This window comes from Eutrigla gurnardus (assembly GCF_963514095.1).
Source record: "Eutrigla gurnardus genome assembly, chromosome: 19".
NCBI classification, from domain to species: Eukaryota; Metazoa; Chordata; class Actinopteri; order Perciformes; family Triglidae; genus Eutrigla; species Eutrigla gurnardus.
In genome coordinates this window covers 8,486,947-8,513,962 of record NC_139930.1, presented here as the reverse complement: position 1 = coordinate 8,513,962, position 27,016 = coordinate 8,486,947, and the positions used below count along the sequence as shown (strand labels likewise).

The window sequence follows — 27,016 nt, the reverse complement described above, 5'->3', positions numbered from 1 at the left end:
AAAAAAAAACTCACTAAAATAGGACTAGCAGAGTAAGTTCCACTTACTTGCAATAAAAACTACACCAAAGGTTTGGAAATATAGTCAACATAAGGAAAATGAGGGAGCTTATTTATGGTGCCCTGAAGTCCTACTGAATAATAGAAACCTCCACATATAACCACATTTTAAATGTTGTTTCTCTGCACCCTTGTGCAAACACTGTGTCTGACTGGGAATGTATTTGAGAAGGGAGAAAATAAAGAAATCTGTAAAGTTTGATTCCAAAATGTTTTACCTCCGTAAAATATTAATTTAAAGCCATAGCAGCGGGAAACCGCTCCTCCGGAGGTTAGACTTGTGAGGAAATGAGAATTAGAACGTATAATCAAAGCCTTTTATTTGCACTTTTAAGATACCAATATAAAGTAATAAAAAAATGAACAAAACTTGAAATAAAAAAATTATTATAATAATCTTAGCAGTGACGTCTGACAAAAGTGGACCCTGCATCAGAAGCGGGAAGCTCTGAAGGTCGCAGGGACGCCCTGAGGTTCCTCCCATCGTTCATGTCTAGATCATCGGCGAGTCGCAGAGCGTGCACGGTGCCTGCAGTATCCTCTTTATCCACTCTGGATCTGTGGGGAGAGGAAACAAGTTACGTTTGAACTGAAGCTTTCTAAATATGAAATGATTTTAAATAAACATGGCTGAATATAGACGTAGTGAATCTATTAATGTAACAACCGTCTATATTTGAAGAGCCATTACTTTTACAGATAGATGAAGCCAGCGACGTGTTCTGTGTCTGAGATTTAAGCCAAAAAAAAAAAAGCTAACCATAATTACCACGTGGTTTAAAAAACTTAAATATAAGGAGGCAAACATCTGGAAGATGTTTTGAGACTGAGCTCAGATAGGCTGGACCGACCAGAGGAGCCGGGTCTCAGGTGCTCGAGACCCGTAAAGACCTGGGAGGCTTGCAGCGACCAGAAGGAGCCAATCGTCATGTTTTCCTCGAACCACGATGCTGCCACTACACCCGTTTGTCCGGCATTGGACGCGCCAAACAAAAGCATGATAAATGGTTCATGATGAACGAGTACGCTTTCCAGTATCCAAATTACAATCGCTGCTTTAAAATACTGCATGTTATTGGTATCCAGATGGATGCACGCGTATGATGATGCATTCATTATGAGTCGAGGACTGATGTGCAGCGGACACACAGTTATGGTTAAATGTTAAAGGAGGTAAATGGCCTTACAGGTGATGGACACTTGAGTAACCTGGTGCTGACTTTTGGATGGAATCATCTATAATAGTGTCATGCTGCAAGGGCTTTACTTCTGAAGCCTTTATCACACACATGTAAAAAAACTGTTTAATAATTGCCCCTTTGTTAAGCCCCGCCCCTCTCCGCTACCCGGGTCTACAGTAGCCTATGAAGGATATATCCTGGTTCTCAAACTGATTCAGATTGAATTTAAAGTGTGAATGTGAACCAGCATCATCTGGCGAGACAGAAGATGGCCGATGCTACGCTATGATTGGGTTGGGCCAGCCTGCGTTCAAGGGGCGGGACTTAGCAAGTGTCAATTAAAAACCCCAAAATCACCTGTCTCTTTCTGAAAAGTTGGTATAATGAGAAAGATTCCTAAAAAATACATGTAAATCTGTCCTTTGTGTGTTCGCTGTTGTCAACTACAATTAAAACGTCTTATAAAATTGTAAAGTTTGCATTTTACTTTCAAGCATGCAACCAAACTGAACAAAAACCCATTTGAGACCAGACTACATTTGTACAACATTATAGCCCATTTTTACTTTTATTCTGAAAAAGTGACACAAGAAGGAAAACCAAAAAACTGAGATAAACTGAGCTCCGATTCTTGATTGTAAAAAGGACACAATAATCCCTTTAGGATACCAAACAGCTAATTTCTACAGTCATTCACGTTTGTTAAGGATAACGTTTTCGGCCTACAATACGCAGAGCGACGGTCTGAGCGGCGGAGCGGGATGAAGGCCCGAGACTGAAGGTGACAGGAGGAGACGGCTGATCGAGAGTGTGACAGTGAAACGGAGGTGGAGAGAGAGAGAGATGGGAAGTGGCGCTCACCCTCAGGCTGTGGCAGCCTGGCGATGGTATCCAGCAGCAGGCAACGTCTGAACGTCAGTGTCTGGCAGGCCTGGTATGACAACACACACCTGGAGGAGAGCGAGAAGAAGGCATTAGAGGGTTGGCTGGCAGGGAGGGAGAGAGAGGAGAGCCTGAACAGCAGTGAGGTACGGCTGGCGGGAACATTTTCCCTCTCATTGCCCACCAGAGGCAACCGCGTCCTAGCGAGAAGGCAGGAGAAATGTTTGACAGGCGATATTTATGAGATGATGAGAGTGCTGCATGGGTAAATACCAAAAGGTGGGAGGCTTGATTACTGCTCTGCCAAGATAAATAAACCGTCAAAGACGGCATTTGGCATTAACATGCAATGCCTGTCCCACCGGGCTAAAGCTAATAAAAGGCATCTTAAGTGGATTTGATTTGAACTTGTGGAAGAGAGTGATCCCTGTACCTGAGCCACATGTGACCGTTTTTACAGATGGCTTGTTTGTGGTCGGAGAAGGGCAGCACCGCCTGACACAGGCTGCAGCGCTCCGAGAACGTCTGCTTGTTCATCTTGTTCTTGATGTGGCCAATCAGGACCTGAGAAGGACGATGCACGCAGAGTTAGTGGAAGTGAAGGCCATACATCTAGTGTCACGGTCATCTCATAAAAGGATAAACACATTTATTTTCAGCGGATATGATCAGAGCTGGTCAACAACAGTGGCTGTACTTCAGATTGTTTGGTGATTTTAGCACCATGACCTGGAGACATATACAACTGTATACATGACAAAAAAAGATTTAAAAAAAAAAGCTGAAATAAATTTAAAATGAAAAATGCAATAGCTTCCTAAAAGGAATATGATATATGCATGAACCGTTTCAGATATTCCTGTGGTTTGTTAAAAACAAACAACTAAACCATTAAAGTCTAGCAGCCACTGTGGAATTAAGGGATATTGGAAAAGCTGAAACACTATACAGCAAAAAGTATATGTACATAGTTAATACAATGAACCCAATGTGCCTTTATCCTGCATTCTATCTACTGGCCATCAGGGGGCGACTCCTCTGGTTGCAAAAAGAAGTCTGATTGCATTGCATTGAGAAAACCACCCTACTTCTCTCAGTAAACATTGTAAACATGAGTTTATGGTCTCAATCTCTAGTTTCAAATCTCCTTCAATCATGGTGACATCATGGTGACATCATGCATACAGTCTATGGGTTACACATTTGACCCTCCCTGGCCGTCTCGAAGAGGAAATGCATCATATTAAGGAACCAATAAGCGCATTTTAAGTGACCTTTAAGGTTAATGTTAATGCTGCGTGGGACAACCACATACATCATGTTATAATTCAGTAGTCCACATACTTTTGGCCATATACACTGTGCTGCTGCAATATGCTGGATTGGATCAGACTCTCATCAGGAAGAAAAATAGGATCACAACACTGGTGGTGGGAAGCTGAGGGGAGTAATCATGGAGGAGAGTTTTACCTCTGAATCTCTGTCGTTGGAGTCTCTGGAGAGGTACTCCACCAGGCCACAGGTGGGGATGCTGGTGTTCTGAGCAATCCAGGTATTAAGGTACACCACCCCCAGCACCTTCTTCATGTTTTCTCTCATCATGTGGGTCTCTACAGCGTTGATCCAAGCCTGCACCTCCTCCATCTGCTCCTCCCGGTTCTCCTTCTCCTGTTTCACTTCACTCGGCTCGCCTTCCTCTAGTGCGCCGTCGTCTTTGTCGTCTTGCTCGTCCCTCACAAACACCTTGCTCTCCTCGTGCGACGGTTTCCAGCAGTGATCCGTGGGAGGCACCTGCAGCGACTGGTAAAGGATTCGCACCAGGAAGAGCTTGAAACGCCACAAGTAGGGCGAGTCTACCTCCTGGATCTTTTGATCAAGCTCCTCCAGCAGCGACGCAGGGATGCACTTGTTTTTCAAAACCTGCCACCGCACGAGATCGAGCAGGTCGGCCATTTTGTACAAGTTCTGCGTGGGCGACTTGAGCAGCAGCGTCGCCGCCGTTTCTGGCGTTTTCAGGGTCACAAAGTGAACCTGGTAGGTCCTATGGATCGGATGATAGCCATCCACTATACCTTGCGTGCTGGCGAGCGCAATGTACGCTCCGTTGCAGCTCACCGCAATCCCGTGTATCCTCCTCCCAGTTAGGGTTTCCGGTCGCAACATGTCCTCTTGTTTAAAAATCAACGTGTTCTCGGTGAATGTCGGCGTCAGCTTTTTTATCCAGCCGTCCACGGAGCACGTGTACACCGCGACGCCATGTTGACTGACCGCTAGCGAGACCACCGGGAGCGAGTGCAGCCCCGCCACGTGGGAGTTGTGTACGTTTAGTCCAGCCGGCGAGATCATGAGCAGACACCAGAAGACGTAGCAGCCGCGCGAGGCCACGATGAGGCTGCAGCTGGTCTTCTGGATCGGGTGGATCATGGGGACGCATCTGAGGTTCTCCACGGCGATCTCGTCGCACTCCTTCCACAGGATGACTGGGTGCCGCAGGGTGAAGTAGCCCTTCACGCCCGACAGGCTGACCGGCATGATCTTCACGGGCCCCACCTCGCTGCCGATGATCAGGCCGCTCATCCGCCGATCGGCGCATTCATACTCCCACCACGCCAAGTCACTGGGTCTCGTCACATCCGACTCAACGATGTCATAAAACACAACGTCCTCGGCGGTCGACAAGGGCAACACAAACTTCCACAAAACCAGGTCGCCGTTTTCCATCAGGACCGCGAGGAGGACCATCTCCATGTCTTTGCACGTGTTGTCCGGCTGAACCTGTTTGGTCGTGTAAACGCTCGACCACTCCATCCTCAGCGGAGTCTGCATGCGGTAGCGCCGCTGCAGCTCCTCAAAGTCCAGCAGGCCTGCCTGCGGGGGCTTGTTGTCCTTTTTGGAGTAGCCGCGCTCCTTTAGCCTCTCGCTGTACTTTTTGGTGAGGTCGACCAGCGTGGACCACTCGAGACGCTTGTGGCTGTTGTGGACGGTGAGTCTGTGGTCGAGTGTTAGGCAGGCGAGCAGACAGCGCCCGCTCGAGTCACAACCTAGCGGGGACCAACTGGCGTATTTTATTCCTCTGTGCACTCCTATCGATGGGTTCATCACTTTGTCGGCCAGGAAAACTTGCTTCACTGAGGGGTCCGGGTGTATCGAGAACTTCTCCACCGCCTGAGCTAGCTCTGCTGCTGGGCCCACCTTCACAGTAGAAACACACAGGAAAGCCACATTTATTGTTAAAGGACTGGTCATTTCATCATATATGCACACTATTAATGAAGCAGCTAGTTTGTTGAAAAATACATTCTCATCCATCCATCCATCCATCCATCATCTACCGCTTATCCTGTATTCAGGGTCATGGGAGGGCTGGAGCCGATCCCAGCTATCATTGGGCGAAGGCAGGGTTCACCTGGACAGGTCGCCAGTCTATCACAGGGCTGACATGTAGAGACAAACAACCATTCATGCTCACATTCACACCTATTTAGAGTCACCAATTAACCTATCCACATCCTGCATGTCTTTGGACTGTGGGAGGAAGCATGAGAACCCGGAGAGAACCCACATTAACACAGGGAGAACATGCAAACTCCACACAGAAGACACTTTTTTTATTAACTTAATTTTAAAACCCTGAAACATGTCAAAATGTTCTAAATCTCTACTCGAACCTCTGAGAAACTGCAAGGAATCTGAAAATGTGAAATATGCAATTCCTCAGGCCTCAGGCCACCTGATGTGGGAACACAGTATACATACGCATGAGTGATGCGGCAGTATGCAAAACACAAACAAAAGGTTTGCACTCTTCTGCTCCCTTAAGTGCAATTTATTGGCACATCCACGAGTGACGTGTGGAGTTAATGCTCCGATGGATAGAACGTGGCCTCTTAACACTCCAACGTCTCCTGCTCTGTGTAGCTGCCCTATTTACAAGCAGTTCATCATATCTGTGGATGACAACAGGAGCGCATCTCTGCCAGTCTGCGACTGTGTCTGCTGGTGGGTCGTAAAATCCAGCTCCAGCCAGTGTTTCATCCGCCAAGTGGATTTTTGGACCAGAGACGAACCTATAAACAATCATGTTTACACACCAGAGCATCTGCGCGGAGACAGATTTACCACGGCAACAAAAACAATTCTGCTTCTCTTTTCCATCAACATTTGTATGGCATCGTTTTTAATTATCTTTCGTTCAGTTTAGTAAATAATGAAAATACAGAAAGCACCTACTGCTGCCAAACTAATAGCACACAAGTGGATAGCAGCTTGGCTCCGTTTCTCAGGCATGTTTACACAGGTTGTCCAACAAGTACACTAATGGCAGTAACACTACTCCAAATAGACTCACACATGTCACTTTGTAATCACCTTCATACATATTCTTTGGACGTGTGCGTTATTATTTTTAGCATTTGGTGCAAAATACATGCGTGTTGCCCAAAATAAATACATTTCAGCTGACTCACCGAGGCAGAAATGCACAATTTACTTCCGTAAACAAGACCAGTTCAGTTTCTAAAGTGTGTCACAGCTGGGAATGTGGTGCAAATCTACATATGAGTCCTTTAAGAGGAAAAGTCAAACTCTTGTGTAAATGTTGTTTTTGTGTCCCGCTTCACTTTTCTATAACAGCTGAAGGAAAAACCCCGTCTGTCTGCTTGCTACGACTATATGTGTGCAATACTGTACGGAGTAATTCATGAAGATGAGCACAGGAAACTGCGAAATGTGCAAATTGGTGGCACTGTAACTGCTCCGAGCCCTGCACGCGGGAGAGAGAGGGGGGTTGCTACGGCAACAAGCTCAGCATCCAGCTGCAGCAGTTGTTGTTTCCTAAAAGCATATTTTTATTATTATTATGCACATGACTAACTAAACCAGCTGCCGGTTGAGCTCCCAGCCTCAGTGTTTACTAGCTAAAGTGTGACGGCTGACGTCACAGCGCTGCCCGCCTCCGTCCTTTTCAGGGAGTTACCGGTGCACGTCGGTGATATTTACCCGCAGTTTGAGCGCTTCTGTCGGGACCGGGATCGAGGTCCTGTGCAGCGTCAGCTCCTGTTTGTTGCTGTGGACATCGCACACCAGCTCCACCAGCGACATGGAGCTGGTGGTGCACACAGCCAGGCGGTGATCGTGCGACCAGGAGAGCGGCTGCAGCCCGCTGACCGGAGCCATGAGCGGGACGACGGGGTCCCGCTTCATCGGCACATGGTCCGGGCCGAAGTGCTGCCCGCCCTGCGCTTCTGGCTCGGTCTTGATGACTACATTTTTGGATTGTGTTTGTGCCGAATCTGACGGACTGGCGGCCGCCATGTTTTCTCTGCGGCGGAAGTGACGTTGGCGAGCGCGGGAGGAGAGGAAGGAGGGACTTCCTCCGCGGAGTTAAATAGTGCACTGTATACTGTGAACGTCAACGGCACGTTTATTCTGATAAGTCAGGGAATTTAACACAGCTGTATCTTTATATTTCATACATCCTCTTAGGATCAAATATACATATACAGTTTCATAAACCCACAGAAGCTCTAAGACTGTAAGAGCTCTGGGCCACTAAGACAGTTGAACACTTGACAAATTGAGTATATTTCCTCATCATAGGACTAATAGTAATATTTTATAGGTAGAATGATAATAACACATTGCAGTAGTTTCAAACCGATGCCAAGAAAAATCTGTGGGATTCAAAAAATGATTAAAAGGTTACATATTAACTCAGCGTTCTTGTGAATTTATTGGATACTTTCACCTCCTCAGACCTTTAATCTTCTTTCAATTAAATGATATGAGAAAATATTTAATTTCGCCCACAACTCAGGTCTACACTCAGGCCCTAACCTGTGATGGTGACACGTTCACATAAACGAGAGATTGTACATACGTTTAAGTAAAAAATATTAGTTCCCATCACCACCAGAGTTGATAATCATAAATCATATCACAGTTGTCATCTGATCATCTGTTTCTGTATCTCTTATCTTGTTCAGCTGGAGTTTGTTTCAATGTCTTCCTGTTTAGCTGATAAGTGGTTCTCTGTCAAGATAAAAAAAAACATCTTATAGCCTCATCCTTTATATTGATCAACACACATGAGCAATGCAGCTCGTTTCCAAGTGAGGAGCATGATAATCGCGTGTTGGACGACAGTTCCTTCGTTGTAGAGAGAGGTGCAGCTATAATGTGACAATATGAAAGAGGTGTAGGTTCTATTATATGAGGAGATCGTTGTAGTTTGTGAACTTTAACCCCCAGTAGCTCTAAGAAAAGCTAGCACTGGATCAAATGTGGAAAACACCAGCTCTGATCTCTGAAGTGTTGTCCTATGAACTCTCCACTTCTCTTGAGTGCCAATCAACCTGACAGACTGTCAGCAAGCATCTGAAGTAATCACAATCAATAGCCTTCCTCAGATATGTTAATGAGTCTGCTAATTACCCATACGCCCTGTGCATGTTAGCAATTGATATGCTTTACATTTTGTACACTGTTTTTGTCTCTTTATTAATTGCATCACGTTGCTGTGAGTCACTAGCCGTATTGCAACTAAGAGGGATAAAAAAACAAAACAAGGATAAGGCCAATAAATGATTTCTAATGAAATGCTATGACAATGACGTTTAACTGAATTAAACTGAAGGGATATAAAAACATTTATAGGTGTCTGTTTATTGGAATTATATCACAGCTTGTGCCATCAAACCTCCTGCAATATGTTCATTAGAAACTCTGTCTCCATATTTTTCTTTGTGTATAAGTGACAACGTTCCCTGAACGTTCCCCTGCCTCATTAGGCTTATCAACTGTGGCATAACTTGTTGTCATATTTATCTATTTAAAAAAAACAGTTTGATTAAATTTCTAATGGGAAATATTTGTCTTAGGTATAATGATGATTGTATTTTGACTCTGGCGATGCCATAATGTCTCTGAACATAACAACGCTTGCAGCCTTGGGCAGTGTGTCAGGACTTGCACATCCATGTTTTAATTAAATTAGATCAGATGAAACTTTAATGTGTTCCGTGGGGAAATTCTGCATTCCGTGTGACACATTCACTCAACGAGATTTGGTCGAAGTTGAAACAGCCGTGGCGTTCAACAATGACATATTCACCGCTCTGAGAGAGAAGAGGAATGAGCCCGATCCCTGACAGGCACCACATCAGTCACGTCATCTGTCCGAGTGCAGTCGCTCGTCACAGAGAGACATCATTAATTGTCATATTTCATCGTCAATTAATAAAAAATATCCGTCCGCGCTTGATGGCTGAGATATTTATCAGCGTGCTTTGTGTGATGAGTCACCGGACGCTCCTGGACCGGTCGAAGGTCAAACTGCTGCAGTCGGATGCAGAGCTGGAGATTCCCAGGCAGACAGTGATTTGTTGCAGCCCTCACATGAAAGCTCCTCTCGCAGTCGCTGCCTGACTCTCAGCAAGATGACAGCCGGATTTCAACAGGCAGAGTTATTTGTCACAAAACAAATTGTTACAAATCTGCGAGACAAATATAGAATAGCGCGCCCACCATGTTTTAATCTCTCATTTTTCTGTCTTTTGTTTCGATAATCGAGATGAATTAATGAACGGGGACCATGGTATGTTTCATTCTTAATGAAGCGTGTAGTGAATGAATATTTCACACACCTGCTGTGTCTTTGGTGGGTTTTGACTGGGGACCCAATCCCAGCCCGGGACGCGTGAATGTTGGATTAAACATTCATCAAATGCTGTCACAAAAACTTTATCCTCTCCTGTCAACCACACATGAAGACGGAAACAGGCCGCTGCAGGCCAAAGTAGCCCAGCCATAAGTTGAACCTCGGCCTTATTGTGTAGTGGAATTATTCAGGCTGCAGGAGTCATGTCTGAAGGTATATAGGTTATGAAGTGTGGGTTTATGGATATGGATGGGTTCAGCTCAGGTCAGTCCCCTGCATCTAATATCCACCTGCTGTCTTGTTATTGCCTGCAGGTTCCTGCTCAGCCTTTCAACCCTCGGAAGACCTCATCCTCTGCCGTTTGAGTGTCACTGGAGCTGCTTACATGGATCTTGTGAGGAAGCCCGCAGGGACGTTTTGATGCATGGTTCATCATACATGTTTTAATCATTCAGTCCCTCAGACACCTCCCAGGAGGGGGCTGCTGCAGCACATTACCGCGTACACACAATTAGTGATATAATCATGATGATGATAATGAAATGTATTTAGAGCATATCAGCGTGGTTCATTCTGTTCGGGGAGACATTAGCAGGGCTGCAGCCCTGGAAAAAAGCCTCGGCGCTCGGGCTCCTGGCGCTCCCTCTCAGGAGACTGGCAGAGCCCGGCAGGCTGCCACGTCAGAGATTAGCAGTCATAGCGGTCGACTTGGCGCTCCTTCTGCACCGTCAACTGCGAAAGCCTCACCTGACAGGTGTTGCTCTCAACCAGTGCTCCTCTGCCCCCCTCCTCCATGCTGTCCTTGGAATGGGAAGGGACAAGGAAGCCTCCCCTCCCCCTTTATACATCCTGACAGTAACAGGCAATGCTCTGAGATGTAATGGCTTCGAAACACCAGAAAAGAAACAGTAAACCCCCCCTCAATGAGAAACTATTGATATCACATCAGTGACATCAGCAGGAAACACAGTGGTGCTCCTTTATTTCGCTCCCCTCAGGGATGTTCAGTCACCTGTCAAAGGTCAAGGTGATAGCATGTCAGGATCAGAGGGAGGAATGTTACATGCTGTGGACTGTAAGCCTGAACAAAACCCACGATCAATGGTTCAAAATCACACCAAAGGGCCAAAGGTGTATTTAAGTTTCTGGTAATGTTCTGTTTCATTTATATGGAAATCTCTTCACTTTTACAAACCCTATTTAGCTGGAGCAGACCCCAGCTCACATTATTTAAATGTGCTCACATTTATTTTGCTATACATTTGTTATCAATTATAATGTAGGTATAATGTCCCCCACCCCGCTATAAAAATGACCATTATTTTGAAAAATCACATGCTTATTAAAGAAATTATATGTATCTCAAAATTGGTAACAAATAGTATTGGTCATCATATCCAATAAAAAAGGGTTTGTTATTGGGCCTAAAGCGACTCTCTGGTGACTCCACCTGCTGCGTAAATCCAACGCACCCTCACGGTCTATTTAAGCGTCATGCCCCGCCCACTTTTGTCGTCGAGTTTGCTTGTTTAGCCGTGAAAAAAGCTACTACGTGCTGCTGCTGTTGTTGTTTGTCTAGTTAAACAGGTTTCAAACGCTGGAGCTTTTCTGTTATGTCTGGGAAACACGCATCACCAGCTGTGATACCTGGGAGATGCTTCACTTCAACAAGGTGAGGTTGCTGCTGGTGCTAACTTGTGAATGGAGTTGCCTTGTTGTTGGAGGTCTATGTGTTTGTTTGTTGCCCATTTCTGCTCTAATTAGCCTCTAGTCACGGAGGACGTTTTGACCTGTCCCAGCAGGAAAAGCACAGGTGTGTAAATAATCATTAAAAAAAAAATCCCAAATAATCATGAGCTGAATTTAGTTTAGCTGCTGTATTGCGCATGCTGGCCCACTGTCCCACTCGTTAATCCTTCATGTTATTAGTAACACCTGGGCCTTTCCTGCTCACATGTTAAAATGCATGGCCTACTTAAACATGGCTGCTGCTGTTTGTGTATCGATTATGAACTGTTTTCCTGTAGAAACGAAGGCGTTTGGTGGTTATGATATGAATACTCTAGTTTCACTGTTTGTGTTATGAGCTAAATTTGTTTTGCTAGTTGTTGTTGTTGTTGTGGTTTTTTTGGGGGGGGGGGGGGTGGGGGGGGCTGTTGGCTCACTATCAGCTCTGCTTTCTAGTTCACAGAACATTCACTGATTAGCTGTCATATTGGCTCAGTGGGAAACTCCCATAACATCTCACAAGAGACTGACTTGCACTGCATTCTGGAGATGTTTGGAGGAGCTTTGTTGGAAAAAGACCACAGTGGTCGGCGCTGCTCTGTGACACTATAGTAGATTCCACGTAATAACTGGCTTCAAATGCAGTTTTGGAAAGAATATTGTTGTCGCTCTTCAAACATTGCTGCAAACACTCGCTGCGTCCTTTGTTGGTGCTGCTCACATACCATTTCATAAGCTTCTTCCCACAATGCAATGTGGACAAGCTTTTTTTCTTTTTTAACTGGACTCCACAGAGGAAGCCAAAGTTGAACATGATGAGCTTTGTTAAATCTTTTATATTGATGCCTGTGTTCGAGAGATGTCAACGAGTTGACTGACATTACATAAAAAAATACTTTTTGTCATTCAGGCCTTTCTGTATAACGAAGTTTAAAACTAGCAATTTCACTTTTCTGTTTCCCTATTAAAAATATAGGAAATGATGAGCATTGGCCAAGCAGTAGATGACCTGTGGTCATTTTGCATTATAATATTTATCCGCAGGACTCATGTATATGAGAATTAACTTTCTAGAACTGCTGAATCTAGGGACTATTTGTTTAGTTTACAAAATCCTGCCACTACCTATTAGCTAGAGGGTATGTTTACCTGAGGCCAGGCCCTAATCTGTGGGTTATTAAGTGAAACATGCAAACTGATTGGGTGGAACTCGGGAGGAAAACCAGCCTTTCTATTCATTCCCAGCGATAATGGCTGAATTATTCATCCCGTGTGATGATTAATTAAAAAAGGCCCCGGGTCCTGTGGCAGGTACAGGCTGCCGAGGCACAAACTGACATTCCCATGTGATGTGCTGGATGTCTCTGCCTCCGCCCGCCCCCCCTCCTGCTTCCCTCTGCACGTCTTTAGGGAAAGTGGCCTCACACATGTTACATGCCTGTGCACCCAACGCTTTAACCTGATTCACAAATACATGAGGGGAAAGACGAGGGCCTGCTAATCGTATGTAAAAGCAGACTGGGGGGGTCAAATAGTTTGTATGGCTTTCTTTCGCCAATTGGTTGGTTTTTAGATGTGATGGATGATTCTCATATCAGACTCTACAGTGTGTGTGTGTGTGTGTGTTGCAATTGTGTTAGTATTCTGAGTTGTACCATGTGTAACTGAAAAGAAAATACAGCCTAACAGGGTTGGTACTCTAATAGTAGCCACAGCAGTCTGTTTATGATTTTAACCTATTCATACATATATTTCCCCCCATCACCCTGTTGTTTTAAAACCCATATTGGCAATTAACAATTTTCTATCCACCTCACCTGTCAGTAGTTGATCATCAAAGAGCACAACTATAGTACGTGAATAAAAATGATTGATCCGTCAAATTCCAAATAGACTGAATTACTGTATGCTTGAATTATTACTGTGTAAAATGTCAGGTGTCACTGTGGAATTAAAAAAGAAATCCACTGACTGACTGACTGCTGCTGCAGCAGAGTCAGAGCGTTTTAATATCACTAGTTTCATTTCCCTGCTTTCTGAAAAGTTTTGGCACATCTGTAGTTTAGGGTTAGACATTTCAAGTATGCCTTAAAAGAGCCTCATGGAGTAAAAGATCTGCTCATTTGGACTTGCTGCAGGGAAATGCTTGCACACAAGGTCGGTTTGATCAGACGGTCATAGTCGGGTCACCAGCATCGTTGCCGGTTATTCTGGACGTTTTAACGTGAGAATGTGTTTTGATGGTGGTGAGATGACAAGAAGTGGCTCTGCAACATGCTCTCTTTTGGTAATAGATTGTTTTAGATGCTCTTTTCTCCACATTGGTGCATCTTGCGTTACAGTAGCCAGCGGCTGGCTGCTGCCAGACTCAGGTGGGCGGCGGCTGTTGCGTCCTCTGACCTAGTGTGGGCAGCTGGCAGTGGGCAGGACATGCCCTGTGGCAGTGCCAGGGGAAGGCCAGGAGGGCTGGGGTCCAGGCCTGCTCGTGCTTCTGCTCAGGCCCCGCTAATGGAATGGGGCTGGGCCGCCCATATGGCACTTGTGAGAAGAACAGGGGGCTCTGGAGGTTGGCACGCGGCGTCACCAGGCAGTCTCCCGTTAGAAATTGAACAGGACAGGGCCAGATCTACGCGATCACCCCACGACCACCGAACATTATGGATGTGCTCCCTGATGGGGACGGAGGCACATCTGCACCAGAGGCTACCATCTGCCCCTAAAGGACCATGACATTGTTGTTGGATGTTTTGTTCCATTAACTTCACATTGTGAAGTATTTTTTAAATCTCCTTACGGTACAGAGCAACAAACCGTTGTGATGCATTGTGAGTAGAATGATGTGATTTTTGGTCAATCTACAGTACACACGTTTAAATGTTTTCCCTTCATTAGATACTGTTTTTTTAAGATGTGTATTTTTCACATCAAACTACATGTATGGCATGCCAAATGTATCTGGACACAGCACAACTTAGTAACACTCCAGTTTTCAGTCAGACTCCTCACATTTGTTTCTGAGCTGGTCAACAACAACATTTCGGGTTAACGAGCCAACAACTTGGAGAACGTCCTCCAGTTGGAGGTCAAGGAAAAGCGGGTTTGCCAGGATGTACGCAGTGTAAGCCCCGTGTACAGGAGCTGGCCAGATAGGTTGTGTGTAGGCAATGAGGTGGACGGAGGGGAGAGCAATGTAGCCCAGTAGCCCTCCCTGGCACCGGACCGACCTGGCTCCTCTCTGAGCTGCGTGGGTCCAGGAGAAGGAGAGCCACATGGGATGGGAGGAGAGAGTGTTGGAGCGGTCTGCAGTACTGCAGTGTTAAACAAATGTGTTCACACACTGAATGCCCTGAGATAATGCTTACCCTCTAGAATAACTCCTTGCTCCTTGCTGACTGTACCACACAGGCTGATGCAAACGGAGCTAAAATTACCACTTCGGGGTGACACTGGCAATTTGTACTGCAGACCTAAAAAGGGAGAGATAGCGAGGGTAATTACAGTCAGCGGAGAAAAAAAAACAGTGTGACGTTGGCCTGCCCTGGTTTTCCTCATAATACTGCATTAAAAATAGTAAGGCCACATTTTAAAAACAGGTCACAACTCCTATCTCCCTTTCTTCCACCTCTCTCTCCTCCTCCACCCTGTCTTCATCCTCTTCCTCCTCCTCCTCCTCCTCCTTCTCCTTCCACCACCCACCTCTCTGGATGTGGAACAAAAGCCACCTCCGCCGCCGCCACCTCCCCTCCCCATCTCCTGCTTTTCCATTTTATTGGTGACAGCTGCCGCGAAACAAACTCGCGGAGCGAGAGAAATGATGTGTCAGTGGAAGGTCCTTTAGCCCGCGCTGCTAATCTGTCACACGCCGTTTGTTGTTTACCGTTTCCTCCTGCTCGCCGACTGGCCGGCAGTGTGCGCTGAGCAGTAATGGCGACAGATGCTGACCCGCAGAAGTGTGAATCTTGCCGATTTCTCCCTGCTGTCAACCTGTAAATTACAGCTATCGGGAGTAATTAGACCCGATAAAACCCTTCCAAGCCTCACCCCCCTTGACACATACGCAGACGCACACACACACACACACAGCTCTGGCCTGTCAGTGACCTGCATGTGGGCCATTTTGAGAAAGAAGGCCCCGAGCTTTATTCAACAAAACATTTTTGTCTTAGATCAGTGTTTACATTTCAAAATAATTTATTACCGTGGCCTCTGTGAAATGTTGAGCACTCTTCTCTCTTTTAAGGAATTTTCTCTTTTGGGTCAAGGTGTGACATCTTTCCCCAAAACACTTGATGACTTTGAGGACTGGTGCTGGCAGTGGCTCGGAAGTTGCAGAGGTGAGTCCGTCCACGACATCTGAATCTGCAGACGCTGCCAGTCGTCCTCTACTTATCCTCACTGAGGTTTCGCGGGGACAGCGGGGTCCTGGGCACAACCAGAGAAGCCACTATCGAGGCCACCTCTTCTTGCCCTGGCATCCGTGTTCGGCCTGCAACCACCACAGCGGCCACCACTGCAAAGCATGCCCTTAAAAGCAGGGCCTGTGCCCCTTTAAGTAACTTGCGCGATACCAAAGGTCACGCAGCCAGGTCTTGTCATCCTCTCCCTGACTCTCTGCCCTCCTCCTCCCCTTTCTTCGACAGCCCTCAGTGCCCACTTCCTGGCCATCGGAGCCAATCACTTTCCGCCCCTCACCTTCTCCGCCGCCAATGCGGAGCGGCAATCTGTCACCCGGGCACCAGGAGATGCCACCCTGCCGGCCGCCTTCCGTACACTGCGGTAATGGCTTCTGGCAGCCCTAGAAAGATAAGTAACAGGCAAAAGGGCAGGGAAGCAGGATGAAGAGGGAGGGAGGGCTGAGGGCCACGGAGCAGGGGACCCATCCAATCTGCCCCCATCTCGCCGCTGTTCGACCCTCCTCTCCCCCTTTCGCTTCACCCCGCTTTGGCCCGGTCGCTTTGCACGATACTTCAGTGAATAAATGAGTCGTTTTAATCCGACTGACAAGCTGGCATTGCCCAGCCCTGCCCTCCATCTGTACTGGCGGCCAGCGCAGCAGCAGGCCCCAGGCAGCCCGATGTGCCAATCCAACACACAGCTTATCCTGGCTGTAGCTTCAGGGACAGAAGGGTTAGAGCTCTATGCGGCAGCTACCCTCTCCACCAAAAGAGCTATTTATATAAGAAAGGGATTAGCCAGTGGAGGCTTTGATGAACTGGAAAAAAATTATGAATTTGCTCCCATCCTGCTCTATTGCACATTCAAAATCCTTGTCTTTTTAAACAAAAAATGCCGTTTATTTCCTGCTTTTCCGCTCGATGAAATGATTGGGTGTGGGAGTGTTAAATTCCGTTTTGCAACCATCCCTCTCTCAATGTGCAGATCTGCTTTTCAGGGGTGAGATTTTTTTTTTATGAGGTGATGCGTTCACACAATTGCACTCGCCCCTCCGCAACAGATGAACGTGTTCACTCGGCAACAAATGCGAAACAGAAAGTGAAACTAGCCTCGTTTCCATCTGTGCCCATCACTGAGGGGTTCATTTTGCCCTGTCATCCTTGGCACAGCGAGAGGCCAAATGCACTATCACTCACGCCGTCCACCGTCCCGACCTAAAAACCCAGAGGGAGAGAAAAAACTTGGCCACAGGAGGTGCTAAACCCTCTGCTCCATTTCCTCTCTCCACAAGCTCCTCTCCACTCCCTCACTTGTCCATGTGTCACCTCCAAGTCGTTTGGGAAGGGACCTGGTAACATTTGAGTGCCCAATTAAGCGCAGGGGCTCAGTCCGGCCCCCCCTCTGGGTGCCGTTCAGGCACGTCACTGATGAGCGGGCTGCCCTCATCCCTATGAAGCACACACACACTCGCGTTATACACCCTCCTCCCTCCCTCGCAATCTTTTTCATGCTTACTTCCCCCGTCTGTTCTGCCTCTTTTTCACACAAACACGCTCTCCTCCCTGGTTAAAGATCCCCCACAGATCTGATTGCAGCTTATCTTTGGAACAGGAGGTTATGACTGTTTGATCCATGGCTGCCGAACCCGTTGCCAGTTATACACCGGGGCCTGGATGCTGCTTATTAACCGAAGGGGTCGTCCCACTGCGCCGCTGAGAATGCGAGAACCCGGTGTTTTGCTGCTTTTGGTGAAAGATTAAGTGCGGTTTTCTTAAATTAGCCTGGAAAATATGAGGCATAAACATAAAAGGAAATATTCTTTATCCGCAAGGTCAACTGTGCGCTCATTATCACCCAGATTGAATAATTACTGAACTTAAGAAGAGCAGAAAAAATAAAACAACTTGGATTTAGCGCAGTAAGGCCTTTTGAAGTGTTAAAGGAGAGCTTATTCCCTTAACTGGAGTGAAAGAGCAGCGCTGGATAATTTAGGTTAGAGACTCGACGGTGACAGCTGGGCAGCGTTGAAAGCCAACCAAATCGGCATAAATCACTTTTTCTTCAATAAGTAGGTTAATATCTCAGAATGGTGTTTTTAATGTTTTATTCAACACCGAGGCAGCGACAGTGTTAAGGGACGGCAAGTGTTTTTGAATGCAGAGGGGAGGTGGAGGGCTGGGCAGGGTTTGGCATCTCCCCGCGGTCGCCTCGGAGCACGCCGGCCCTGTTAAAGGAGCGCGGGAACGATGCTCACCCCTCTCGAGCCCTCTCCATATTAAACAAGTGCTTTGTAAGTGTGCCGTCATTACTATTCATCACAAATAAATACTTAAGCACTGAGAGCTTAGCACCCCGCTGCTTTACAGTTATCCATTATTTCTGTCACCTGGTTGTCCCTTTTCTGTCTCCTCCCCTCCTCTCTTCCCCGTGTGTGACTGTTCCAGTGCCCTTCAACTCAGTCGTGTGCTGGGAGGGAGCTGGCGGCCGGTGCCAATGTGCCAAGCCTCCCTGCTTTGTGTCCCATATTCTCTGCCCTCACCCGAGGCCTTGCCCCAACAGGACAGCAAGGCCAGAGGCTTTATTGTGCACTATGAGCCTCCCAAGACGATGTCCTTCCACTGTTTTCAACACTTTACCCCTCCACGCTTTTTGGTTTGTTTTTTTCCTTCTCTTTTTTTGCACAAACATAACAAAAACACCCTCACCCGTCAAGTTCATACCCGCACCGAGTCCACTCCTGCCCCAGACGTGGGGGCAAAAGTCCATCGCACCTCGTCCTCTATGGTGTGTTTTTGGAAGGTGATCCGATCCTTTTTCCTCTGCCACTGCGCTTGGCGGGCTGGCTGGCTCTGGTGCAACGCGGCGTGCGCTGGCGTGGACTGAGGCTGGGCCAGTGTGCTCAGAAGCTGATGAATTGCAGGCGAGATACGGGGCGGCAGCCGGCGAGGAGCTCCGGCGAGCGGCCGTCATACGCCATCACCGTCTGCTTGTGTGATGGGGGAAATCGGAGAGACAGCGCTGACAACTTAATTTAACACCAGATCTGGAGGAAGCCAGAGTGCCACTGTGCTCTGGATAATTGATAACTCTGCCACTCCACCACACCTCGCCTCACCTTGTGCCCACAACGCCTCAGCTCATCAGCTACCCAAATCAGTGGTGGACACATTACTGTACACAAGTGAAAGCCTGTCCGGTTGTTTCGCACGATAGAAATACCTTTTCACACCAGAAGTAAAAGTGGAAAATTGAAAAATGTGTATCATAATGGCGTGTTGAGTTTCTTTTCTTTTTCTGTTTGTATACAGCTGCCAATATGGGACTTTAAATTAGTTTAAGTACTTATATATTAACAAAACCATTTTCAAAACCTTGGTTTAAAGAATATTAATACGTTTTTCTATAGCCTCCTTTCCCTTTTAACTGAACACACATTGACACCTGTACAGATACTGCTAAATGTACTACAGTACTGCTTGATAGTTTTGATACTACAGACACAGTATTGAGAAAAATACCCAGCATGGACTTTGAGGCCTTTTAGGCTTTATGTTGCATTATCCCTTTAAAACTAGTGGTTGCAGTCACAATGTCTCCATCGTCCTGACTTAAGTGTGACGACAATGCAGCGCTGTGGGTGGGGGGGTGGGGGGGGGGGCTGCCTGGATCTCCTTCACAGGCTGTTGGAGTCTGCCGAGCAGGAGCCCGGTTGACTGGTAATGCCTATTAATTACTAATACAAACTGCTAATTAGCAGACCAAACACTGGCATCTGTACAGTTTGTTTTCCCTGCAGCGATGATATTGAGTTCTAACACAAAGAGGCAGTAAACCTGAGCTGCCTGATGTGCATCAGAATCAAAGGGGACTCGCTGCTAAGCATGCTTAATGCCAGGATCATGCACCACAGAGGTCAAATAAAGGGCAAATCCAAATTTCACAAGGATGAGATTTTACTGTGTTTTAGGTCAGAGGTAGTTACTTGGAATACTTTTATACCTCACTATATTAAAGAGGGAAATGTATAATAATTGTATTGCCTGACCGCTGTAGTGAGACCATAACTGCAGATTCAAATTTTACAATTAATATGGGATGAGCTTGTGCTGATGTCAGGGGAAGCGACTTTAAAACACAATCTGAACTTTTGTTTTAGTTTGATCACAATTAATTTCGTTTCAGGGGGTTTGCTTGTAACAGCACTTTGGTATAGCTTCTGTACTTTCACTTAATTTAGGGATTTTAATTTGACTTCACTGGTAAAGAATAGAGATACTGACTGAAATGTGTAAATGTGAGTATTAAACACGGGCAAGTACAGTTTAACGTCAGACCAGATTTGTAAACGCGTTTACTGATTCTGTGAATGGATAGTTTCTGATTTGAATTCTACATTTGTCGAATTTTATTCACTGAAAGTTTGACAGCGTGTGTTTATTTTCTGTATATAATAATAATTTAAAAAAAGGGTTTTTAGTATTTCTGAAATAAATAAAATAATAATACCAAAACTCAGGTATAGCATTGAGAACCGTATAGAAACATTTCTAACGATACCCATCCCTGGTATCTAGTGAGTTCACTGAATCACTGTGAGATGTGATATAGATGGGTGATACTTCGGCCCCAGGCCCCACCCAGCTCCTCCCAGCCAAGACGGGATGCCACCCCACTCTGCCACCCTACGCTCCTCACACACACAAAATAAATGAGTAATCGGCCACAAAGTGTCAGCCAGCCTTAATCCCCTTTTAATTTCCTTGTGGGGCCTGCGCCAGAGCTCTGGCTGCAGCGCGAAGCTGGCCGCTGATGGCAGGATGGCCGCGGTGACAGGCAGGCAGGCAGACAGACAGGCAACCAGGCAGGCAGGCAGGCAGGCAGCGCAGGCCTGGGGGTGTTTACTGGGATCCAGGCAAAGAAAATACAATAACCACACACTGCCACCACTGTTTGCCTTACACTTGAGCAGGATTTAGGTTTCCCCAGCACTCTGTCACCAGGATGTGTGTGCACACATTCCCACACAAATACACACATACTATTGTGGTGCCACCAGATTGCACTATGGACATATGCATGCTCTTTTTCTCTCTGCTTCCCTCATGAGGGTGCGCACACACACCTACATGCATATATTAAGCGTGTGCTGGAGCACTCAAGCACACCCCTGGTAATACTACTCTAGGCGAGGCTATTTATACCTTAATTTATACGGGTTGGTCTCAGCGTCGGGGTCGTCGCCACACAGCTGCCCAATCCCCGGCAATCCCACAATGCCAAGAGTATTATCTCCTTTTGAACAGCAATTTATTTTCTTCCTTCCTCACTGTTGTTCAAAAGTAAAGGTCCCGTCATTAAAATGTATGCTTTCTCGATGCACCCGCACCAGGAAAGGTCAGCCGGCGAACTGCATTCACTCCCTGTTCACGTAATGAAAGGCGTAAGGCAAGAACCCGGTGCGGGCTGTGTGATGGTGCACGTCTTTGTAACACATTTGCCCAAGAGGTGGGTTCAGTGGAACAAAATGGAGAAGGTTACCGTTATTCTGGCAGATGAAGGAATTTTTCATGACATTTACACACAGCAAGGGTTTTTTATTTCTCCCCGGGAGCACCCTCATAACACTCGACTATGCAGCATACGAGCGGTGGCGTATGCATTACGCATACAAAATATGAAAATGGCCTCATGTTTCTGAGGAAGCTATACATTACTGGACACATTTTTAATTATGTAATCTGTTGATAGTATCTGTGAATACCTGACAGGAAGTAAACATGCAGCTAAGCCGTTTCCTAGTATTGCAATTAGAAAAGACCAGTGTCACTGTTACAGTTTGTCCACCAGAGAGCTATGTTCTTGATCACTATAAACAATTATGACCTAAGAAATCTGCATTGTTTATTATTATGCGTTTATTTTTAAAAGCTCCTGATATATGACTATCTGATTTATTTCAGTGGTGAGAAAGTTGTCGTTTCTGTTTGTATAAGTGACAAACGGAATCAAACAGTACTAAAACAGACTGGTAAATTAATTGGCAACAGTTTTTGCGATCGGATACTTTTTATTTGACTTTTTTATACAAAAATACCAAAATGCACTTATCCCAGCTTCTCAGTTTGCTGCTTCACTTTGTCGTATGTCATTGTAACCTGAATATCTTTGACTATTTGTCAGACAAAATCTGCTATTTGAGTTCACCTTACTTTTGCATTATTTAGTATTTCATAGACCAAAATGATCAGCAGATGAATATATAATCAAATGATTGTTAGCTGGGTACTCGTAATGGGCATGTTAAACTATTATCTGACATGTCAGACTGTAGATTAAATGATTCTGTTGATGATAACAAATTATCACAAAAGCATCTGCCATGTTTGATAATAAATAAAACCCTGTAAGTGAAAAAGCAAACATTCAAAGTGTCTATTTTTTTCTCCGCGTCAATCCTCACAGCAAAGGTCTTTATGGCAACATAAGGGTTAGCCTAGATTTTCAGTCCAGTCTCATTTAAGGCTAATTCCTGCGTGGGTCTGGATGTTTGATCCCATTGCCCATCTGAAGTAATTAAAGGGTTATTAGTAAACAGATATTCACGCTCGCTCACTCTTGCCAACTGTTTCATGCCATCTGCTGCCGGCGCACGTGCTTTGACATTGGAAATATGCTGCTGAACCGACACGGGTGTTTCAACGCATAGGGAATGAACCGAGCTTTCATCAAGTCTAAACACAGTCAAACAGTGTCATCGTGTGTGTGTGTGTGTGTGTGTGTGAGTGTGTGTGTGTGTGTGTGAGAATAAAATAGAAGGAAGAGCAGGAAATTATAAGCCTGCTTGTGCTATTTTAAACCTGCTTGTTAATTTCAATCCCTTTTAACTGGCTCTGCTTTTGATACCACTATTCTTATTTTCCATCTCGTCTCCCCCCTCTCCTTCCCCTCCGTCTTCTCTCTCTCTCGCTCTCCCCCCCCCCCCCCCCCCCCTCCCTCCCTCCTCCGGCTCCAGCCCTGCCCTCCTGTCTGTTTTTATCCTTTTTTTATTTTCAGTAATATAGAAGGGATTAACCCTGCTGGCCCCTCGGTGGTTACTGTTTCATTTTATTCTTATTAAAATCTTAAGAACCTGCTTTATTATTCCTGTTTGATACCACCTCAATAATCCTCTGTGTGTGTGTGTGTGTGTGTGTGTGTGTGTGTGTGTGTGTGTGTGTGTGTGTGTGTGTGTGTGTGTGTGTGTGTGTGTGTGTGTGTGTGTGTGTGTGTGTGTGTGTGTGTGTGTGTGTGTGTGTGGCATGCAGCCACAGACCCATCGGTGTGCTGTGTGATGGATGTGTGTTCTTGTGTTTGGGCTGGCAGGAAGTCCAGGACACATTACACACATTTTTTTATTTATTTTTATTGCACGTGTGCAACATATAGATGCACAAACACAATCTGATGCCGGGCCTGAAATCCAGGAGTTTATCTTTTTTGCGCATGTAAGACCTTTTAATATATCTGCGGGAGTGTCATAAAATGACACGTCGTACATTTCCACTCATTGTCTCGTGTGTTCTTCTGTAATTCGCTACATCTGACAAACATCTTTTTTTCCTCCCCGTCCGTGTCGAGATGGCTATTACCGCTGATGGGTCTCTAGTGTTTGCTGTGATCTTTCTTACAGCGAGCTGCATTGATTTTTGTGAAACCTCTGATAAATCTCAGACAGGGACTAGACAGCAGTGTTGTCACAGCAAAGCTTCCCCGGATCACGCGGTGATTTCTCCTACAGTTTCACTGACCTGGGGAGGTTTATTTAGAGGAGCGGTGCACTGTTAACGTGTTTTAAGTACATCTGCTGCGAAACATTTAAATTCAACCTCCACTGAACATCAGCTGAAGGATGGGAGGGGGTGTATTGATCGACCCCAATTAGAATTTTCCCCGATTTCTTCAGCAGCAGTCATGAAACGGGGGCAGAGCGTTGCCGTAGCTTTCGCTCGGTGTGTTTTCAGTTTGCCATATATGAGGAGCAGATGGGGGGGAATTTAATGAATTAAGGTTTGATTTCATCCTATGAGAGGAATAGCTAATGTGACGTTAACCTATCATTTAGCATGCTTTTGGAGAGCATCTGTCCAAGTCCAGCTGTAAGCTTTTCAACCTGGAGACCAATAATCTCTTCATTAAAAGTGTGATACTGTTCAAGTGTCTCCACAGGCAGCCAGGAGCACAGAGGATTACACTATCGACTTAGAGAAAGGTCAACATTATTTGATTTTTCTCAAAGGTTACTATTTATACGTACTTATCGACTGCGGTTTTCTCATAACATACTTAAGGGCGCAGGAAGCGGCGCATATATTCATCATCTTCCCTTTCTTTGTCCTCCTGTTTGAGGGGCCGCCTGCAGAAATGTGTGCATCCTAATTTCTCATTTACCATGCATTAAATTCAGATGAGAGGAGGATTGTTGGGGACAAAGCTGATCCCGCTGTGCGAGATGAATCAGAAATTGAACCAAAGTGTTTCATTAAGAGCTGTTGGCTGGCTGCTAAGACAACACGGGGGTGTAATCCCCCCCATTCACTCCCTCCTTGCTTCAGTTAATTTATTTATTTTATCTCACTTTCTATCCTTTTTCATCCCTCTCTTTTACTTGCATCCTGCGGTTTGGTATTTTTAGCCGCTCGCCTCTGGAAAACTTCTTCCTCACTCCTTGCTTTGCTTTCCATTTTTCTTCCCCTTTCCCTTCTCTTTCTCCAAAGCCTGTGAGAGCACCTCCTCCTTGCAAACAGACATAACCAAATCCCCCCCACTCCCCCCCCCCCTGCCTGTTCACCGGGGTCACACTGTCAAAATGACTCTTTTTATTACAGTTCATAAACAGCGACTCCCCCGGTGGCCCCGGGAAATTTCACATAAACTTTGATCAAACAGACGTTAGCCTCCCTGGTCCTCAACCACCTCTCTCCACGCGTGAAAATGGCTCCGCTCAATCACAGGCAGAGAAAACACACCGAAAACAGTGCAAATAGCAAGGCAGTCACTGATATATCAAGTCATTATTGACCAGAACACCGAGGGAATAGATCTCATATAAAAACAATAACTTACTCTTTGCCTTTTCTTTTTTTTTTTTCCTCCGCTCTCCCCTCCCCTCTCTTAGTGGAGACGGAAATGCAAGGCGATGCACTGGCAGTAAACTTTGTGGCTTAAAATTAATAGCTTGGAGGGGAGCTCAGGTGAGCGCTCCAAAGTGATAAAAGCATCCAAAATAGAAACCAGCAGTTGATTTAACTGTGTGTGCGTAGATGCTGGAAGCTGTACAACAGTTCTTCACGGCTTCCTCTCGCTCCGTCATCCCCTCCATCTCGTTTAGTGGAGCTGTCAGACCAGTTTTTCTCAGCGTGGCGGCCTCGCAGTGCTCCCTTGTTGGTAATCGTGGCCGAGGCTCGCTGTAATGGAGATGAGCAGCAGGAAAGCAGCGCGGTGGTGTTGTTGTTGTTGTTGTTGTTGTTGAGTTGGATTTTTTTAGGGTGGAGTTGCCACAGCTTTTCTCAACTAGCTCAAAATCTGAAATGAAGGGCAAAGGTCAGATCCTTTTTCTCATGGCGTGCTTAAATAAACAGGACTGATGCTCCATAATTCGACTCACACGTGTTTGCTAAATGTGAGTGAACTTTTGATTGGTCGTGAAATCTTTCAAATTGTGATCGTATCTCATTTTACTTTCAGATACGGGTGCAGACTAATTAAAGGGGCAATGTGTCATCGTCATAGAAAATAATATTTAATCCCAGAATTGACTGCAATTAAATCACTAAACTGTTTTGACACCAAAGCATCAAAGGGATTTTATGGGATCTGAAAAAAAAAGATGACTCTTTATACTGAAAAAACACCCTTTTTTTAAAAAAGAAATATTAGTGGTTTTACTGACTGTCAATTTTCATTTTAAATTTAAAAAACGCACAACTGTGACTCTCAAAATAAATGTATATCATGTTTTACAAAATGTAAAGAATAATTACGAGTCGGTTACATGATTATTAATCATTTGAGCAATATCTCTTTCAATACTAGGACTCTTACCTATTTTATTTTCTAAATAAACAGACCACCCTACTTCGCCTCCTCCTCCGCTGCTGCACATCCATCCTGTCAGTCAGACAGTGATGACTGAGTGTCACTTTTCTATAGGAGCCTCAGCCTCACGATGCAGCCGAGCTATAGTTACTCCTCCGTTGTTTGTGTGTGACTCTGCCTGGGTCCTCCTATCAGCCGGTCTATCTTCTCCACCTCCCGCTGACTCCTCACCTTCCCTCCGCTGCATCTTATGACTCAACCTCTCCTTTCTTTAATACTCCGTGAGCTGCGCCAGTTACTCTATCTCCTTTACCTGTCTCCCTGCCTCCCCTCGCTGCTGATCCTCTCCCAGGCCTAATTGAAGGGGACAGCCGCTCCGCAGGGTCACACGCCGACATGGCGTTAAAATGGAGAGCCCCGGGTGTGGAGTGGCGCGTCACTCCATCCTGATCAGTTATATATATATATATTATATGTATACTCGGCCGCCGTTATCGTCTGAGCCTCTTTTTTCCATTTTTTCCTTTCTCCTCGGGGTCAGAATGCAACCTGGAGGCAGATGCAGTCTACAAATTGTCAAGAGAGAAGCCCAGAAGAAGAAATGGAGGCTCGATAGTTCATTATGACTTAGGATGTGAGTTAGGCAGCAGTGTGTGTTGACATTGTCATAGTTATCAGGGGAACATCTGTGTACGGCCTGTCAGAGGTGTGTGTGTGTGTGTGTGTGTGTGTGTGTGTGTGTGTGTGTGTGTGTGTGTGTGTGTGTGTGTGTGTGTGTGTGTGTGTGTGTGTGTGTGTGTGTGTGTGTGTGTGTGTGTGTGTGTGTGTGTGTGTGTGTGTGTGTGTCTGCATGCATGCACGCGTGTGCGCTCTGTGCATGTTTTTTTTCTGTTTTCATGTGTCCATGTGGAGGCTGATGGTTCCAGGTTTGGATGGCGGTGTCTTGGCACCCGCAGGTCTGCTGAGACCTGCCTCTGCGTAGGATCAAGGGGTGCAGGGTCTGCTGCCGCGCCCAGCCAGCCTGACTGCACGCCAGCTGC

General features: G+C 45.9%; 1 protein-coding gene across 1 annotated transcript; it reads right to left on the bottom strand.

Moving 5' to 3' along the window:
- Nucleotides 1-361: 361 nt before the first annotated feature.
- Nucleotides 362-7,441, bottom strand: gtf3c4 (general transcription factor IIIC, polypeptide 4). Its single transcript, XM_084035932.1, has 5 exons — nt 7,121-7,441; nt 3,593-5,314; nt 2,556-2,686; nt 2,102-2,190; nt 362-617 (listed from the first exon to the last, which is right to left on the bottom strand). Exons 1-5 carry the CDS (start codon nt 7,433-7,435, stop codon nt 553-555), a joined length of 2,322 nt encoding a protein of 773 aa, XP_083892058.1. The 5' UTR covers nt 7,436-7,441; the 3' UTR covers nt 362-552.
- Between the last annotated feature and the right edge of the window lie 19,575 nt (nt 7,442-27,016).